At 41.6% G+C, this 18,596-nt stretch overlaps 1 protein-coding gene across 1 annotated transcript in view; it reads right to left on the reverse strand.

Annotated features, from left to right (window-relative positions):
• COL4A2 (collagen, type IV, alpha 2) overlaps window positions 1–18,596 on the reverse strand; it is a 165,993-nt gene that overhangs the window by 32,333 nt on the left and 115,064 nt on the right. The window contains exons 7-22 of the mRNA XM_009892158.1: window positions 16,256–16,372; window positions 15,470–15,541; window positions 13,940–13,975; window positions 13,779–13,841; window positions 11,407–11,442; window positions 10,697–10,738; window positions 10,102–10,176; window positions 8,850–8,894; window positions 7,509–7,571; window positions 6,709–6,753; window positions 4,294–4,347; window positions 3,988–4,054; window positions 2,489–2,590; window positions 1,926–2,081; window positions 866–958; window positions 397–563 (exon numbers count right to left, since the gene is read on the reverse strand). Of these exons, the coding sequence (XP_009890460.1) occupies window positions 397–563; window positions 866–958; window positions 1,926–2,081; window positions 2,489–2,590; window positions 3,988–4,054; window positions 4,294–4,347; window positions 6,709–6,753; window positions 7,509–7,571; window positions 8,850–8,894; window positions 10,102–10,176; window positions 10,697–10,738; window positions 11,407–11,442; window positions 13,779–13,841; window positions 13,940–13,975; window positions 15,470–15,541; window positions 16,256–16,372 (1,233 nt within the window). The remainder of the gene's footprint in view (window positions 1–396; window positions 564–865; window positions 959–1,925; window positions 2,082–2,488; window positions 2,591–3,987; window positions 4,055–4,293; window positions 4,348–6,708; window positions 6,754–7,508; window positions 7,572–8,849; window positions 8,895–10,101; window positions 10,177–10,696; window positions 10,739–11,406; window positions 11,443–13,778; window positions 13,842–13,939; window positions 13,976–15,469; window positions 15,542–16,255; window positions 16,373–18,596) is intronic.

Genomic DNA, 18,596 nt, shown 5'->3' on the forward strand with positions numbered 1-18,596 from the left:
TATTGTAAACAAGAACCTTACATTTAATCCGTTTGACATAGGCACCTTATTAGCAACAACCTTAAGGAACTACTGGAATTGTTACCTTTCTAGATGGTCAGATCATACTCAGTACTACAGCTGCATGAAAGGGGTCTTCTGAAACAGCTTTTTTTAAAAGGGAAGTGGACTTTTTGGACTATTTGGAACTCTTTCGCTCTTCTCAAAACACCCTATTTTTACCTCCACCCTACCAATTTTTGTCTTTCGGTATTTTGTAGACAACAATCTGAAAACTATTGAAATGGCAAAGAAAGAAAGAAACCGTACTTTTCATCATTTTTTGATGGAGAATAGCTTGGTGTTTTTTTTCTAGTAGGCATATAAAACTGTGAAACAAAGAAACAAGTATCTCACTTTTGCTCCAGGGTAGCCAGGAATACCATGCGGTCCTTGATCACCAGGTTCTCCTTTCCTCCCAGGCTGGCCAGGGGTTCCTGGAAAGCCAGGAGGACCAGGGGGGCCAGTAGAGCCCCTTCTGAGTTCGTCACCCACAAGGCATTTACTGCAATCCCCTTCTTCGCCTAAGGAAAGAATTGCAAAGAGAAGAAAGAATGCTCTGTCACAATAAATAGATACTCAGCTGTATCCATTTTATATATAGACTTGAGAATACTTGAGTAGTTTCTCAAATACTTGAGAAAAGTTTTTTGTTTTTTTTTTTTTTACAAGAAACTAACACAATGCTTCCTTGTTGTGTTAGCCCCAGATCAAATTAATTGGTCCTCGAGCATGTCATAGTTCAATAAACTCAGACTAAATACCACGGGAGCTTTACACAATGCATAACAGCAGATCATCTATCAGGTTATCTGTTATAACCTACCTTTAGGTCCTTTTTGTCCTCTTGGCCCAGGGAAACCTTGCAAGCCAAATCTACCTGGCGTTCCCTCCTGTCCTTTTAATCCAAAGAGAGAACCTAGAATTTTAATTAAATAAAAATATAAATTAAGCTACTGTAGATTTACTTTTCCTCTCTTTCCTCCCTATTCCTTTGAGCTGCACCTTCCCTTTTCCATTTCCCTAATGTCATTTACTGTCTAGCCCAGCCTGCTGTAATCTACCCCCTGTTCTCTTCCTCTCTCCTCCTTCTCACAGCTTCCCACACCACTTGTCAGTGAATTCCATCTGCTGTGGCAGATGATCCTTGCCATCCTTTGCTCTCTCTCACTCTGAATTCCTTTGCTTCCCTCTGCTCAGCACAACCCACACTGCAGTACCACAGACCGCCTGCTCTGGATCACCTCCTTCACATCCTTCTGTCCACTCCTGCTCTTGCACTGCAGTGTGGTGCTTTTCACAGAGGCACGGTACGATCTCAGTCAGAAGTGGCCTTTGGAGGCCACCTGGTCCAACCTTCTGCTCAAAGCAGGGCCAACCTCAAAGTTATAGCGAGTTGTTCAGGGCCTTGCCCAGCTAAGTATTGAATATCTCCAAAGATGGAGAGTATACAACCTCTCTGGGCAACCAGTTGTTGCTCTCTGTGTTCCATTTTCCCTATGATCTCCTGAGAGGCAGAGGAAGATAGCAGTAAAGAGTCCCCTTAACTTTCTCTTCTCCGGGATAAGGCAGAAATCTAGCTCTCTGAGACACTCCTAAACACTCATACGTCATATGCTCCAGCCCCATAACCATCCTGATCCCCATATCCCTCCCCCAGCCCAAAACAGACCTCCTTTTCTTTCAGATGTTGCCAGGAACATCTAAAAACAATGTAAATCTTTCCTTCATTGATGAGCATACAACACTTCTCCCCTGTGTGTCCTTCCTGCTACCCATTTTGTTTCATTCCCTCAATCTACTTTCTCACTTTGCCTTGCCAACAGCTATCTTTAAAATAAGCAAAGATGTTCCTGTGAGTTCTCCTCATCACTCTGTGCACTTACCAGGGGCTCCAGCGGGACCAGGTGGACCACGGAGTCCTGGTGTGCCGTGTTTACCTGGGAACCCAGGTGGGCCTGCCTGATAAGCAGGAGATCCTAATTCACCTTTTTCACCTTTTGGTCCCATTTCTCCAGGTAAGCCTGGTTTATCCCCATCCGCTGAAACAGAACCAGGGAAGAAGTTCAGAACAATTTCTTAACAACGCTGCTCAAAAAGCTGTAATGTAGCAGAAGGGAAAGTTTACACAACTGCATCTAGCAGGCAAGGAAAAAATGGAGATATTTAGCACAGACCAAAAATAGTAACTGCACTTTTCACTTGAGCAAATCAATAACAGTTACTGAAGCAAGGCTCTGTCATCATCTCTACTTCAGTTGTTTTTGCCAGAGCCCCATCAAGGGTGAAGCAAAATGCTCCTCTCAGTTTTTGCCCCCACAGTTAGTTATCTGCCATGCTGCACTGCATATTCCACGGTCTGCATGTATATTTCTCCCACCCCAACCCCGTGTCAGTTGAAACTTGCTCTAAAGTTAAGCTGTTGGAACATATGTTGCTGGGATATTACCATCAGAGAATCCAGGAAGACCAGGCAGCCCACGCTCTCCCTCCTCTCCTGGGTCTCCCTGTAGTCCAGAAACACCTGGGAAGCCTGGATCACCTCTTGCACCTGAAAGACATCCACGGTTCCACAAAACACACGTTAATGTGATGCTGTTCGTGACCCCTAAATGCTGACTTGTGTTACACTGCAGATTGCTTGATTCTTAAAAAGTAAAAATGACGAACTTCAAGGGCTTCAGAATGTTAGAATTTACAATTGTTTCCTAAAAGCAGCTTTAGAAATGCGAAAACCTGCTACCTCATGCTGCCTCAGTCTGAACAAATAAATACACCTGAGAGATGCGTGTAAAGCCCAAATACCTGGCGGCTAAGCATGACCTGTGACAGGAATGGTGTGGAGCCACCAAGCCCCGGGAAGAAGGAGAACATCTCTCAGCTCTTACTAATATGCCACTAGAGCTACATTGCTCCTGGGAAGTGCAGAAGACCAGCTCTCTGTGGAGAGCCCCTTTTCCCAACAAGAAGTTCCCATTATAACAGATGTATGACATGTGAGATTTCCTCTGCTCTCCAGTACCAAAAGCATCTGCCTGGAGCCAGCTATTGCCTGCAGAAAGTTATTGTCCTTTTGTCAAAGGTAAATGATACTTAGAGGATATATGGTGTATTCAGCCCCCTGCCTGCTTCCTCCTCTCTCTACACAGTTTCTCCCGTTCCTAAAAGCCTGGCAGGGTATTCGGGGTGATTTCAACAATGTTTTGGGCCTCCTGCCCCCTTCCTCTGGGAGGAAGGGAACCATTCGTTGTCAGACCCTCTGGCTTTCAACAAGATTAGTAAACTCAAGAGTATGAGGACACAGGCTAGGGCAATGGCATGTGATCATCCTTGCTGTTTGCTGGCACCTTCACTGGAATAGTTTTGGCCTTGGCAAACTGATATCACCTTCTCTGTGTTTCCAGTCTGGCCAGCCAGAGCCACCACAGCTCTGCAGGACAGCTGACAGCAGGTGCTACAAGCCAAGTGAGAAGACTACAAAGGAAATTCGTCATTTTAAAAAAGGAAAAAAAAAAACAATTCTCTTCTATTCCTCAAGGCTTTTTAAATTTTTTTCTTTCTAAATATTAGACTATAAGAATGGTCTCTGCTGTGCTGCCATTGCTGTGCTTTATCTAGAGTCTCTGAAACAGGACACAGAAGACAGACTCTCCCATTCTTCCTTTCACTGGACAACAAAGTCACGTGCTTTTTTTCTTGTTTCTTTGTGGACACAGGAATGCATGGATGCCTTTTGTATAGCAATCCAGCTTCAGTAGGAGACAAAGAAGCCACCTGCCTGCAAAAAGGCGATTAGGGCACTCTCTTGGAAGGGAATTATACCTTCTGGAACAGTTCAGCAAACCACAGTTTTTTAAGGAGCTGACTTCTCAGGATTTCATGCTTTTGATCTATGTAGAAGGTAGTAAAACAGAGCTGAGATAAGCAATGTAGGCAAAGACAACGTACCTTTCCTTGGGATGCGGGAAGGAAAATAGGAAACTGGTCCTGGAGGACCGACCTCGCCTGGCTCCCCCTGTTAACAGAAGTTGAAGTATCACATCTAAGCACACTATTCTAGAGAATTTCTTTTAAAATGGAAAGGTATGACCATGAAACACAAAGAAACAAGCTTTCAAAAGCACTGACATGACTTTTAAGAAATCTCAGCGATTTCAATGATGACAAACACAGTTGTTATGATGTGGAAGAAAAGAAAAGAAAGCAAAATGACATCTGGTTTATTGCTTCTAGCAAATGAAAGTAAAGCAGTACCTTGCTTCCCCTAGGACCATAGCCACCTGGTGGACCATCAAATCCTGGAAAACCCTGTAATACACATAAAAATGATTGAGTTTTCCTTTGTCAGAGAGAGAGTAAAAATTATTTGGTCTGTAGCAGCTGTCTTCCTCTGATGTTACTGTGAAAACTACACAACAGAGTTGAGCAGTTTGTCTCCCTGAGGTGTAGTAATTTGGGTTATACCATTAAGTCTCCTCATGTTTTGATGTTCCATCTCTTGGACCAAGCCTAGCGCCTGTCAAAGGCCAGAGGGACCTGCTGTGGCGCAAGCTCTGTCACCCCTGGCAGTGGTGCCAATGGAAGGAGCACCCACACTCATACCATCCCATGGAGGCTGCAGGATCGGGGAGGAGAAAGGGGATCCCCACTGTGCCAGTTGGCCCTTAGACACATGGGCCCAGTAGCCAGAACACACCAACCTGCTGCAAGAAGACTAAATGAGTCTGAGTCATTACGAGTGGATATATTTGCACTGGAATGCAAACAGCGAGCAGCGAAATAGCACTGAAGTGCCCAGGTCCTTTTTGCTGTTTTCCAGGCGGCTGGAACCCGTTTGGCCAAAGAAGGGTTCCCGGCTGAATGAGAAGAACTCAGGACCAGCTCTGAACGTGCCTTCATCCACCTCTCCTGCCTGTGGGCATGCTGTATCCCACAGAAAATTTTCCATCCCTACCCCAGCAAACGTTATAATATTTAAGGTCCTGCCCACTTCATTCTTTCAAAAGGTTTGAAATCCAAAGCATGTGGACTAAAACACATGTGGTAAAAAATGGTACGTCCTATCACATGAGAGCGTATTACAGCTGCTAGGGGTGCACGGAGCCAAGTGCTGATTTCAGAGATGCTGATACAGAAGAGATGATCTCTTCTCTGTGCTTTACTCAGCTCTTTGACAACTTTTGTCCTGTATAGAAAATGTTCATATGTACTCTGGAAAAAGACTAGTGTTAAAAAGGTGAGCTTTTAGTAGTGAACAGTGGCCAGATCAACTGATATCAACTAACACAGTTTCACTGAAACCAGTAGATTTGTATAATTCACACTAGTTGTTACACTATTAGCCAGCTTTTTTAAAATTCAGCATCTCCCAAGTTTCACAGTGGTTACAACTCCCACATAGAACTTGAATGTTAATGACCAACTCTGTAAGTCACTTATGCAGTTTGGAAGCACTGCAAATACCACAGCTCTCAGCAAGATGCCACAAACTGGATCACACGCTTCAGAGACCTTTCCAGAACGGCAACAACTGAACATCACACCATGAGAAAAGGAGCCTCTTGAGTATCAGGTGTAAAATCTCTCTACACTAGGTGGAGCTGGTGGTCTAAAAGTGAAGCCAGAGGCTTCCTTATTAACTGCGACTTCATCTGTGTGCAGGCAGGACTCAACCATACTTCTTTCTTTCTTAAGAATCAAATCACTCAAAAATCAACAAAAGGGAGGCTGTCCCCTCTCATACACATGCTATACAATGAACACTCCATCCAAACCAACGTACCTTCCACTAAAATTGTTGCCAAGATTCACCCTCAGTAAGGGGAAGCCACTGACCGTTGCGGACTGGAGCATAAACCTATGTTAAGGGCAACCAGTGGGCTTTAATGGGTTTTGCATCAGCCTCTCTGTGTACATATTACTGACAGCACATTCCCTTCCACACCACCAGGTTTTGTGATTGGACCAAATACCTGTGCAAATGCTGTTTTTCATATTTCATGTACCTTCATGTCCCATGTGTTTCATCTTATTGTTGTTCTGCCTCAGTGGCAGGACAAACCCCTAAACAACCAAGGATAGAGAAGCATGGAAAAGTCATGCATCCCACAGCTATTTGAATACCTCATGGAAGTGATTTGTAATGCTGACTGAAGAAGCCTTTTCTGAGCACAAACAGAAAGTATAAGCTCTTCTCTGTCTGACAGAATGCTATTTTAAATATTTGGGTGTGTTTCCATGGGGACAGAGATTTAACTGGTGTATTTATCAGTTTCCTTCTCTTCTTCTTTTTTTGTGATATTCAAGATAACCATACATCTCAATCACATCTGCAGAAACCTATTCAAAAATGTAAGTTTATGCATGTAGGAAGAAAATTACAGAAATCATGGTCGCAGTAAGGGGAACAATGAAAATGACACCTCCCCGTAGTGCTATTAAGACAAGCTCATGTTTTAAGCAAAACAGACTTTAATTATAGGGCTTTTTTTTCGTTGTCACTGATGAGAAAACTAACTGACCCAAAATTACAATAATGGATGAATCCAGATGATATTTGTTAGACTACGGCTGGTATAATTACAGGCAGAATTTGTCCTCTACAGTTTACTTTTCAGACAGATTGTCTACACGTGTGTTAGAAACAACAGTCTTGTATGAAATACTCACTCTTTCTCCACTGAGTCCTGGAAAACCATTGATGCCAGGCAGCCCCTATGAAGGCACAATACAATTAGCAAAATAAAGTGACATCCTACCATGCTAAGGGTTAAGAAACATTATTATTTCTTAGATAAAATAAATATGACAGCTTGAAACTCTAACACCAACAGTGTGAGTTCAAATGAGATTCATGTATGGTGCAAACAGAACAGGTCTGAAATCTGATCTGGTATTTGATTTTTATCTCTTAATCAATACATTGGAAATTGACCACAAAGATTTTAAAGATGGCTGAGATATTTTTTTTTTAAATGTACGCTGAGTACTGTTCTCACTCTGTTTAAGCACTTCAGAAATATTGCCCTCAAAATAGCATCCACAGATGCTACAAGGCAGTAGGATTTAAATTAGCTTTTTTTCTGGGGTCACAAGTAACTGGAGTCAAACTCATGTTTGTTAACCATGATGTGAAAAGAGCTAAGGTGGGAACAGTGAAATACAGTCTGTGCTGAGGACCAGGACAGTAGCTGTGGTTAGCGAGCACAGGTTTCGCTGAGAGATGCACAAGGCTTCCCAATGATGGTATAGGCATACCTGTGAGTCCCGCGGAGCCCTCCTCCCAGTACCATTTCAAAATGGCCCTTTCACTTTCCTCTATCAGGCAGTTCAGAGCTCACCACAACCCGGTGGGCTGAAGAACTGTCATTTCTATAGTTCGTTAATCTGCATTTTGTTCCTGAAGGCAAACTCTCAGCTTGCATTTGCACATTCAGCTGGGTGAATTTTACCTGTTATGAGTGACTCACCCTTTGTCCGGGGAAGCCTATTACCCCTTCTTCACCTTTTTCAGGAGTTTGGACAAGTCTACCCTAGGAAACATTACAAGTCAGTTCAACATATTTCTTCATTATGTGCAAAAAAATTGTGACACTGTTTTATGGAAGCTAAACAGGAAGAAAACATTGTAACACATGGAAGATCTAATAATAGCTGCATGTGAAAGAATTGTTGTCCTTAAAATTAAGTGTAACATGTTTGCTTCATTACAATAGCAGGAGCAGGCCATTAGGGAGAGGACAGGGTTTCCCTCCTATCATCTCCTTCTTTATTTCTTCTGTGGCTGCAACTCGGAAGAAGAGCCAAAGCAATTCTTCAGCTATACAACCAATTAAGCAACTCAGCTTATGCCCCAACTGTAGCTTCAGGGAGTTATTTGGCAAACACAGGCATGCTGCTCTCCATCCTACTATCCAAAAAAAAAGAAAAAAAAAAAGCCAAAACCACAGGAGAAACACACATTCCCTTTTTCTACATCAGCATAAAATCTACGGTTTTCCTGATGTAGTCAAAATTCTACATGTGTAAAATCTGACCAAGAGCTGAAGAACTGGCTAGGAACTGTACATGGAGGGCATCAGGGCTCATGCTGCGACCTTCTCCCATAAGCTTGTGGAGAAGCTGTGAAGACCATCCGAGAAAATAAAGCTCTGCAAAATGCTCAGTGAGTCATTCCTAATTGGTAAAGGCTGTATTTTAAACCACTCTGAGAGGTAAAAAGGAACCACTCAATGGCAAAGCTGTTTAGGCAGTCTAGAGGTTGCCTGGGAGTTAACCAAACCACATTCAGTCAAGCCTGGTTGACAGCTCTAAATGACACAGAAACACATGGGGTTACTGTCCACTTACTCAACAGATTTAATGACCAATGAGACCAAAAGTCTGTATGTGCTGGAGAGCAGACTGAAAAGGATTCAGAAAATTTCCATATACACTTATTTAATGAAATTTAGTGGAATTTTTAAACATAGGTCAGCAGATCAGCTAGACTGAAAAGGATTCAGAAAATTTCTATACACTTATTATTTTTAAACATAGGTCAGCAGATCAGCAGCAGTAAAGAGATTTATTAATAGTTAAAGCTAAAATTAAAAAATGTGTGAGGGAAAATCTTATTTTGGTAAACCAGTAAGACAGCAACTGATTGCACTGTGGAGTTATTACACGTCATGTTGTTCAGTTTTTCTAAAGCATCAGAACTGGTGTCTCTGCTTATGTTGCTCCATATCTATTGCATCATTTCAACAAAGAATGCACCAGTATTAACTCCAATATTACTATTTGTCTTTGTTCTTCTCCACTTTACTTACTGGAGCGCCAGGTTCCCCTTTTGGTCCACGTTCTCCTCTTTCACCCTAACAAGAAAGAAGAAGTAGTCAGATGTGTTAGACACTCCCGTTTACATTTCAGTAACTTTTCAGTAACACAAAGTGACAAATGTTTATCAAGAGAAAAAACCACTCTTGTGCTGTTCTTTATTCATACACTTGTCATATGAAATGCGTAAGATGTTTTTAAAGGTGCCTTTTTAAAAAATACTTGAGCATTTTTCTGAAAATGTTTCTTGCAATGTGAACACCTTGGGTTGTTTCCAGGCTTGTTCGTGAGATGTTGGGTGGTAAGTGCCTGAGTAATGCCTATAAATATGCCCATTCTCCCATTTTTACCTACTGTTTATCTATGAATTGTCTGATCAAAAGTAAGAGTTCCTGTTAGGATGAGATCAAACCATAGCCGAGAGTCTACGCACTATATGACAACATCTCCATTGAATATAAAGGCTCTCCAGATAAGTAGCTCATATGCAGACATCTCTGCTTAGCCATGGAAATCCCAACAAGTGTGTTACTTAATGCAGACTGCAGACTGCCAAAGGCATTTTAGATCTTTCAGTACCATACCAAATTACTTATCTTACTGCAGAAATTGCATGAGTCACGTGAACTTTCTAACTTCAAATGTGAGATGAAAAACTACTGGTCTGGAGGTTGGTGTCTGATGCAGAATATATGCATACAGGGTATGCATATCTCGGCTCCCAGTGAGAAGCAATAGATAAGAATGAACTGTATCTTGCTGTTGAAGATTTCTCCAATATGTACGAACAAGCCTCAATTATAAGTATACCAACATCTGCACCGTATAAATAAGTTATATAAACAAACACAGTAATTCAGATAGCTTCCCTAAAGATATGCTTCTTTTACAGGAAGAAAATTTCACTCACTATTATGAAAAATAAGATACTGAATGATTTCTCAGCTGGTACTTCTGCTTGTAAAATGAGAAGAGGTGAGTGATAGCCAGCAGTTGCATACTTAAACAAAAAGAACAAGTTTGCCTAAGGCACCTCTAGCCTGTGAGAAGTGCATTCTGAATTACTTTAGCCACCATAGTTTCAATAAATACTTCATGATCCAAGCTATGGGAAAGTAGCAGATTTCTCTTTTGATATACTGAAGTCTTCTAAGTACTATATGTAAAAGCACATTTGTACAATATTTTAGTTTTGGTACTGCAGAGCTCTTAGTTCCTTGTGTATTTTTATGAAATTGTAGTTACCTTGTGTTTGTCAGAGGGGACACCCATCAGTTCTCTTGTAGGGAGCCCAGGTGGACCTGGAGGACCTGGGGGGCCCTGCAGGAAAAGCATAAGGTATATTTACTAACAGGTATAATACCTTGCCAAGCTCTTGATCAGCACAGGGTCTAAGGAACTGCAACAAAAGGAGCAACGCAGATTTGCTCCTGCTAGGAGCATGGTTCTAAACCTCTGAACACATCGATGGCAAGGTAAATTTATTTTGTGATGCGATTAACATATAGCAATACTTGCTCTTGCCCTCTGCGTTTACAGAAAGATGGTAAAGATTATCGCTTTATATAAAGTGGTCTGGCTCTATAAATTTCAGAAGTGTTACCTCTGTGTTGGTGTAAAGGAGGGCACAGCTAGACCTAGACATGTAGCAGTTAGCTCAGCTATGACATGCCTTGTGGAGATCATCATTACTTTCAAAATTATACTTGTTTGTTTTTCTCTTATAATTACACAATACAATTGCAAATTGAGACAGTATTTAAAATAGGTTCCTTTATAAATAGCAAATAACATCAGCCTGTCCTTTAGTAGTGATGTTAATTCATTAGTTTTCCTTTACCTGTTCACCTTTTTCTCCATAGAAGCCAAGGCCCCTGTTGCCCTGCAAAAACAACAGGTCAAGATTTACTAAGTGTACGACTCAGTTTTTCAATGTAAAATTCAAATTTAAACATGCTTAGAGGCCTTTTCAGGCTTAAAAGTCTGTAGGACACTGCTGAAGAACTGCAATCAAATAATAGTCTAGGTTAACCTCAAAGTATTTTTATAGATTTAAAAGTAGTTTGATAGACCTAAACATTCAGAAAGACAACTCGAATTAAAATCTTATGCCACCAGTGCTTCTTACAACAGATTTTGAATCATCTGCTGAGTAATGTCATGAAAAGATTAAGCATTTATTTTGCAAGTTTTTTAATAGCACTGGAAGTTAAATGAAAATAGCTAAGTGGGCTGGAACAATGAACTCGTATATTTTTTCCACTGAGATATAGTTGAATTTTGTAAAAACTGCAAGGATTCTCTGTTCATGGGAAGCTACTGTGACTACAGTAGCAAATTAAATCTGACTCTAGAACCAATTTAATCTTTTCAGGGTAGGCGATCCCAGTGTAAGATTAACTTCTTGTGGTATGCAGCCAACACAGAAGGTCTTGTGCTACACAGCCTTTGGTGCAGCCTGTGGTTTTTTATTTTACTGCTTTCAAGTGGGTCTTGGATAAACCTCAGCAACACAAAATCAACATAAACTACTCTGACACAAAGACTTACTTGTGGTCCTTGTGGTCCTGGGGGCCCTGGTGGTCCCTGGGGAAACACAATAGGGGAGAGCAAGTTACTTGTGGCTTTCTAAACAACACATGCAGGAGGTCAGTTACTTTATGCCTGAAATATAAGTACATGTTTAGAAGGCAGTGGGTTCCTCAGCATGCAATCTGCTATCCTCACTATATTAGCTGTGTTTACTATTCTGAAAAATACCCTCCTATGTCACATCACAATCTTTCCTAACAGAATAAGACTCCCAGCTGAGACCTAATGAAACCCCATTTTTATTTCAGGTAATAAGAGCTTGTGCTTTTGGATCTTGACTTAGTAACATTTTAAGCTCATACCTAAAGTTAAGCACATCTTTAAGTGCTTCACTGGACTGGTGTCTTGGTACTGCATCCACCCGTAAAGGGAGTTGAACTACCATATGCATCTCAGATTACCTATTTGGTATCACACAGAATGAAATCAAAGGAAGATAGTGGGAAATGAAACTATAACAGGAAAAAAAGCTGCTGGAGTCTTAGAATAAGAGCAGTAGGAAAACTCCTACTCGTCTCTCCTTTTATGGTAGAGACAACATGCCTTGCTTCAGTCAGCTGTGGTAGTCAACAGGCTCCAAAGGGCTCTACGCATTAAAAACTCTGTCAAATGTGGGAAAAGTGGGGTGTATAAGAAGCATGAGCTGTTCAGAGAGAAAGATGGTGAATAAGAGGCAAGGAAAAGAGAATGAGCTGCAGATCAAACCATCCACCTACTGAGCCCCAAACTCGGTTATGCAAAGTCAAGCCCAACTTGCAAGGAAAAGATAACAACATTCAGGCGGGACCTGGACTTGCTATGCATCTCTGTCTTGCTATGTATCTTCGTGTGCATGAACAATCAACTTCTGAAAAAAAAACCCCACCAACTTTTGAATCAGTTTTGGTTAACCAAGTAGCCTGCGAGCCATTGCCTAATCTGCCGAGCAGTGGCACTGTGTGGGGCATCCAACTGCCTGAGGGCCCTGCAGGGACTCGGAGAAGCCATGCTTGCCTTCATGTGGGATCTAGGACTTAGGGAAGAGGAATGATACAAACTCAGACCTGGAAATGCTCCCAGGTTGCTCTCACAGAGGATCCACTGCTTTAGAAATGGTAAATATAGCTGGATGTATTTTGTTAAGAGCTGGAGATGGTGGCGATCCATCTACTCTGGAAGAGTGTTCAAAAGAGACGTTGCCAAGATGGCAACCAGAGGGATGTAGTCACAGGGCTCAGAAAATGTATGGTTCATAGCACATTCATATGGTTCATCCAAGACAGTGCGCTGAGAACATGAGCTATTGCAGGCTGCGTTCCTCTGTGAAGCTCATGAACTTGGGTTCACTCCAGAGAAAGAGTAAGTAAAGGAGTGAGATTTCCCTTCAGGAGGACCAGAGGAGAAAGAAAAGGTATAGCTTAGTCCAGATGATAAAACAGGCACTGCATAAAATTAACTTTGGAAAGCCTTAGTGTGCTGTGGATTTAGTCCTAGAAATTATTTTTTTTTTGGGGGGGTGGGGGAGGAGGGAGGGGTTCCCTACAAACAACTGTGGAAGCTGTGTGTAAGAAGCACTGAATTATTTTTTTTCTTCCCCAAATCAATGATGTAGACCAGGTCTGAAGTGAATTTTGACAAAACAAAAAACAAACAAAAAAGCAAATGTTATAAAGTTGTCTTACAGGAAAACAAAGCAAGCCTAAAAAAATGAAATAAATTGAATTTGAACATCTGCTTCTCACCCACAAAACCATTAACCACGGTAATAAGAAACATGGAAAATCGTATCTGAAGAGAACACAATCTTCCCAAAGAACTGTTCAGCAACAGTTGTCAACGTCAATGCTATAAATATTGATTTTGGAAAAAATGACTGAAAAACAGTTTAAAAATAAAATTGTATTCTAAATACTAATGCAGAATGTTATTTATTCAATCTCCTGTGGGAAGTGTGGAGAGCTAATATACATATCCTTTATGAGCAGAAAAGTTAACATATTTAGGACCTGATATCTTTGATAACTCCGTGTAGGGGGATGTAGACTGGACTGCATTCAATAGTCTTTAGAAACATGACTCTTTAAAGGAGGTTAAAGAAATACAGTATAAATCAAAAGCCTCTGGCAATGCAGGATGAAAGCAGCTATACCTCTTTTTGCAATATTCATCCTTGCAGAATCAGTGTCTTCCAGTGCTCTTTAAAAGATTTTGCATCCAAGGACACCTACTCGCTATTTCTAACCTGTTTTTTTCTATCCATTTGCTAGGTTGCAATCCAACATAATCGAACTTGCTGAGATGATTCTTCTGTTAGGGTTATTTCCTACAGAACATATTTTAAACATACTTACTGGTCTTCCTCGCTCTCCTCTTGGACCAACAGGTCCTTGAATACCCAGCGTACCCGGAGGTCCCTTTAAATAAAAAAAAAACACAACCCAACCATCAATTAATGTTGTTCTGATATCAGCTACTATTGACACTTTATCACATTCGCTGTAATACTACTTACTTGAAAGCCATTGAACCCTGGATCCCCAGGTTCCCCCTAAAAAACCAAAGAAGTAAAAAATGGAATAAATACTACATAAAAAATTAACTAAAATCTTTTTCTCACTCATTGATTATTTTCTCATTCCAAAAACTAATCATAGCATACAAACCATTACATACAGATGCATTCAATACAGGTGTTGAGATAACTGACTGTGGGCCATATGGATTTTGTACTTACTACACATAGTATAGTTGCATGCAATACAGCAGGGGGGTACAAAGTCGGCTAGGGAAATTGGGAATCCAAACTACAAGGCTGAAATGGACAACAGACCACATTTAATTCTTTTTTGAAAAATCCTATCTAACCAGTGGCTTAATTAGGCCTATAACCTTAGTTAAAACGTACAAGCTCATTTTTCATGAGTTGCATGGGAATTACCGAATAATTTTGATTCTCTTCTGAGTCACTAAAAGCATTTGGAACATACTGTTTTCAGTGACCACATATTTTAACTGCAGTACATGTTGAAATGTTTTTTGAAATTGGATCCAAAAATGTTCTAGCGCAAAGACCTTCCAATACCCATAAATAATGAGGTATTCAGTCCAGACACCTTCAATCATTTTGAATAGCATCCTAACTATCTACTTAATTTGAGTTTATTTAACAGAATAATTTGTGGAACCATGTACTTTCTGAAATGAATACAGGTGTCAGTATCCATCCTTGGACATCATATACTTAAGCAATTCTTAATCATGACTTAATCATTCCTAATTACTAATAAGTGCAGATTTAAAGAGTTTCTGAAAGGAAAAGAAGGTTCCATTAAAAAAATAAAGGCAACCTACAACTATGTCAACAGATAAACCTTATTTGGCACTCATCACTGGCGCAAAATATATATAAATGATGTCAGCCCTTCTGTGCTGAGTACAGCTCAGATGTAGCTTTGTACATAAATTTATCACAATTTATACCCTAACAGCATATGTAACCCCTTATCTTTACCTGATACCTTCAAATTATACAGGACTATATATGAGAAAAAGCTACGAGTGATTACAAAACAAGTTTTAAGGATTAGATACAGTAAAAGCACACATAGGAATACTCGGAGTTTAGTATTTTATCCCAAGTCAACCAAACTCCTGCATGAAAATTATATAGAAAGGATGCTAATATTAAATAGAATCTTTCAATGGACAAAATATGGCAAAGGAATGATTTTGCCATGCATGATACAAAGGTAGTCATTGAATAAAGAGGGTAATACTTGAACTACAACATCTCCAGTGCCTCTGCAATCCACCTGTAGGCTGGAATTCCTTGCAAATAACTGAGTGGAGAGATTTTTTTCCCTGGATATCAGATAGACATTGCTGTAACCAGCGAAAGCAGAAGGTGCCTTGCAAAGCCTACACAGAATCCAAGTGGGCCTCTTGGGATGTGTCCATCAGAGCATAAGAAAAAAATAACGCTCCATCATCTGCTTGTAAAACAGTACTGAACATGAACAACTCACAGGAGTTACAGACCTACCCTGTATCGGCTTGCGATGTCCGGTGGCAGTATATAGGGCTCCCCCTTCTGGCCCTTTGGCCCCTGGACTCCCTGGAGGTGACCAAAAAAATAACAGAAGTAAGCTTTCATATCATATATGTTAACACATAAACAGCTAAGAGTAATGAAAAATATTTGTTGGGGTTTTCATGAGTATATACATACCGCTGTCTAGAGGCAGAGACTACGCTTAGCTTTGGAAAGTCATGGTTGAAAAACTAAGTGTAAAACCTCACAGTACATAAAAGAATGAATTTCCATTTCTGGGGGAACACCTCCCCCCCATTATCTGGGAGCGGTATTACAGGGTCGCACCTCCGAGCTAGAGCAGCAGCTGCAGCTCCCCAGGGCTCACACGTGCCCTGGTAAATCCAGGAGCCCCACTGCTCACTTCAGCATGATCCTACATATTGCGCCATGCAAAGTCAATACTTTGGCCACGGGGCAGAGAAGGAAAAGGTTACTTTCATCAGGAATTGAGAGTTTAATATTCTTTTATTGCTGTTGAATAAAGCTGTACAGGTTTTCCCGAAGTAATCTCCCCACAAGACCTACGTGACAGGTATAGCTCTGGGCAGCCCTGGCAGCAATTTAATAACTAAGCATAGTGCAGTGTGCCCACGGTCAGTGGGCATCTGCATGGATGCTCTGCTAGGCCAAAAGGGAACTCCAGTAAGAGATGTCCCATTCATTTCCAGTACACGTGTGAATGACACTCACTTCAGCAATGATCTTAGCTTCAGGTACTCACTGCCAGCTACTTACAATGGTACCAGGGAAACCAGAGATTCCGGGACTTCCCGAGTCACCAGGGTCACCTACAGTCCCGTTACAGCCATCATGACCCGGTTTCCCCCTTGATCCTGGCTGCCCTGGATGACCCTGTGGAGGAAAAAAAAAAAAAGTGTTTATCTATCCATCTGTTTCTAGTTTTCCTTTTCCTGTAGTCACACAGTATTTAGACATTCTCACATTAAGCCCAAGGCTTGGATCCATGGGAAACTATGATTTTCAAAGGCAGAAACAGACAGTGCCTTTTTTTAATATAGCTGCAGCTTGAACCAGATGCCCCAGACAGCATGAAAAAATGAGTAGTGAAGGACCTTTCAGAAAGGGTAGAAAAGCTATGTTCAATGCAGGCTCTGTTAAGCAGAGAACTAAGCCAGATGAGGCTGCTGTGCGGGGAGCCACCAAGAACTGGGATTGTTCAGCATTTCAGTGCTTCGCACTGCAAGAGTGGGAAGAAAGGTTCCTCGCTGGCTTTGAACAGCTTCCAAGCTGGGAAAAAAAGTCAGAGATGCTTTTGGAGCTAGGTTGAGTGTCGTGATGAGGCTGTAAGTATGGAAGGAAACAGCAGGGCTCAAAGCAAGGGAGCTGGGGGCACTGCAGAACCTGCACACGGAGCCTCTGAAAAGTTACTCCTGCCTCAAACTGGATTTCCATTGCTGTGCCTACATTCACCTTAATTGCTGTTGCTTCTGGTTTGCACTGAGGCTGATGAGAAGCAAATCTGCCCTTGAGCAGCTCTTTCTTCCTGAGGACTCAGTCAGAAAAACCAGAAACTAACATAAAACATTCCTCCGTTCTCCTCTATCTAGAGCAAGAGTTTTCTCTTTGCTTCTGCTCCCTTGCTTAGAAGAAAGAGAAATCTGTCCTTACCTAGCTCCTTCAAGTACTGGCTAGTCCTCATCCCAGAAGAGATTCAGGCTCGCCGCCATCCTCTCTTGGCCTCCAGCCCCACATCCTAGCACTGTGCTGTTACAGCTCGTACGTGTGCCCACCCATCTGCCTTCCCACGGTCAGTGTGAAGTCTCGGCCTGAGAAAACTGGTCGGAGAATGTAAGCGAGCAGGAAGGGCAAGGGAGCCGGAGGACAGGACACAAAGAGTGTGCAGGTTCAAGTGCTGTCTGAAGGTATTCATCCCTCACAACGCAATGTGCAGAGGTTGGGAAGGCAGGGCTAAAAAAGAAAACTTTCCCAGGTGTCCTGGTTTGAGGTAAAACGGAACCAACTTTGTTCAGTAACTTCACTTCTTAGCTGGGGTAGAGGGGAGCATCTGTCGGTAGCCGATTTGGCCTAAACCACAACACCAGGTAAGAGAAGCAGTCCAGCTATAGCAACACGGAGCTTCACAGGGAAGCGATTTATTCTCCTTCACAGGACGTTAGAGTGCTTAGAAAAAACTCAGTATGACGTGGTGAGATGAACAAGATCCTTGGCTTCAGGAATGTTAATAGGAATGGGAAAGAGGGTCTTCTGCTTTTCCTTTAAGAGTGAGAAAGAGGGAGAGGAGGAAGACTGTGAGAGAGAAAGCCCTGAAACTCGATAGGGAGCTCTTCTGGAAACAAAAAAGGGTGAAAGCAGAGTGGATGTGGATGCGTGGGCTGCAGAGCGGGGCCCCGGTGTCAGGGAGCACTACAAAGGAAACCCAAGCCTGGGAACTCTGTCCAGGGATTCCAGTGACTCAGATTTCTTTGTTATTTTATGACACAAGATGTAAAGAAGTGTAAGCTGGGAAAATACTGTGCTGTGAACTTTACCCGGTTTTCCTCTTTGAATGTTTCAATTTCATGGACCTGGTCAATTTGTTCAAAGTTTGACACTGTTTAGTGTTCAGTAAGTTTTTAAAGACTATCTCAAGCATGCCATATAAGCTACAAAGCAAATAACAACAGTTAGTATCCTTAATATCATTGGTCTTTCTATGTGCTTTGCAACTCTGAGATAATTAAGGAATGACCCACTGGTGTTCTTCGCTCACAAGTTTAAGAGATGTGAAGTACTTGTCTTGCAGCTCTTTCCTACAAAAGAACATGCTTAGCTGGATAACCTCCAGGGACACAGGAAATTTCTGTCCTTTTTTGTCCCCTTTACAAGGGGATTTCTCCACAGGACAAAGCAAATGGACCTTAATTATCTGAGGGAATGAGAGGGAGCACAGATTCTGTTCTCTTGTTGCGTATCTGCAGTTCCACTCACTTCAACAAATACCCTTAGCTTAGAAGTGTGTACGTGGCTGATGCAGAATTTAGCCCAGAGATTTTAATTAAAGTACAAAGTCTTTAAACTAGCATGCAATATTTGCAGTTGGTGATTTCTTAAAGAT

The sequence above is a fragment of the Charadrius vociferus genome, unplaced genomic scaffold (genome assembly GCF_000708025.1).
Source record: "Charadrius vociferus isolate BGI_N301 unplaced genomic scaffold, ASM70802v2 scaffold218, whole genome shotgun sequence".
Classification (NCBI taxonomy): Eukaryota; Metazoa; Chordata; class Aves; order Charadriiformes; family Charadriidae; genus Charadrius; species Charadrius vociferus.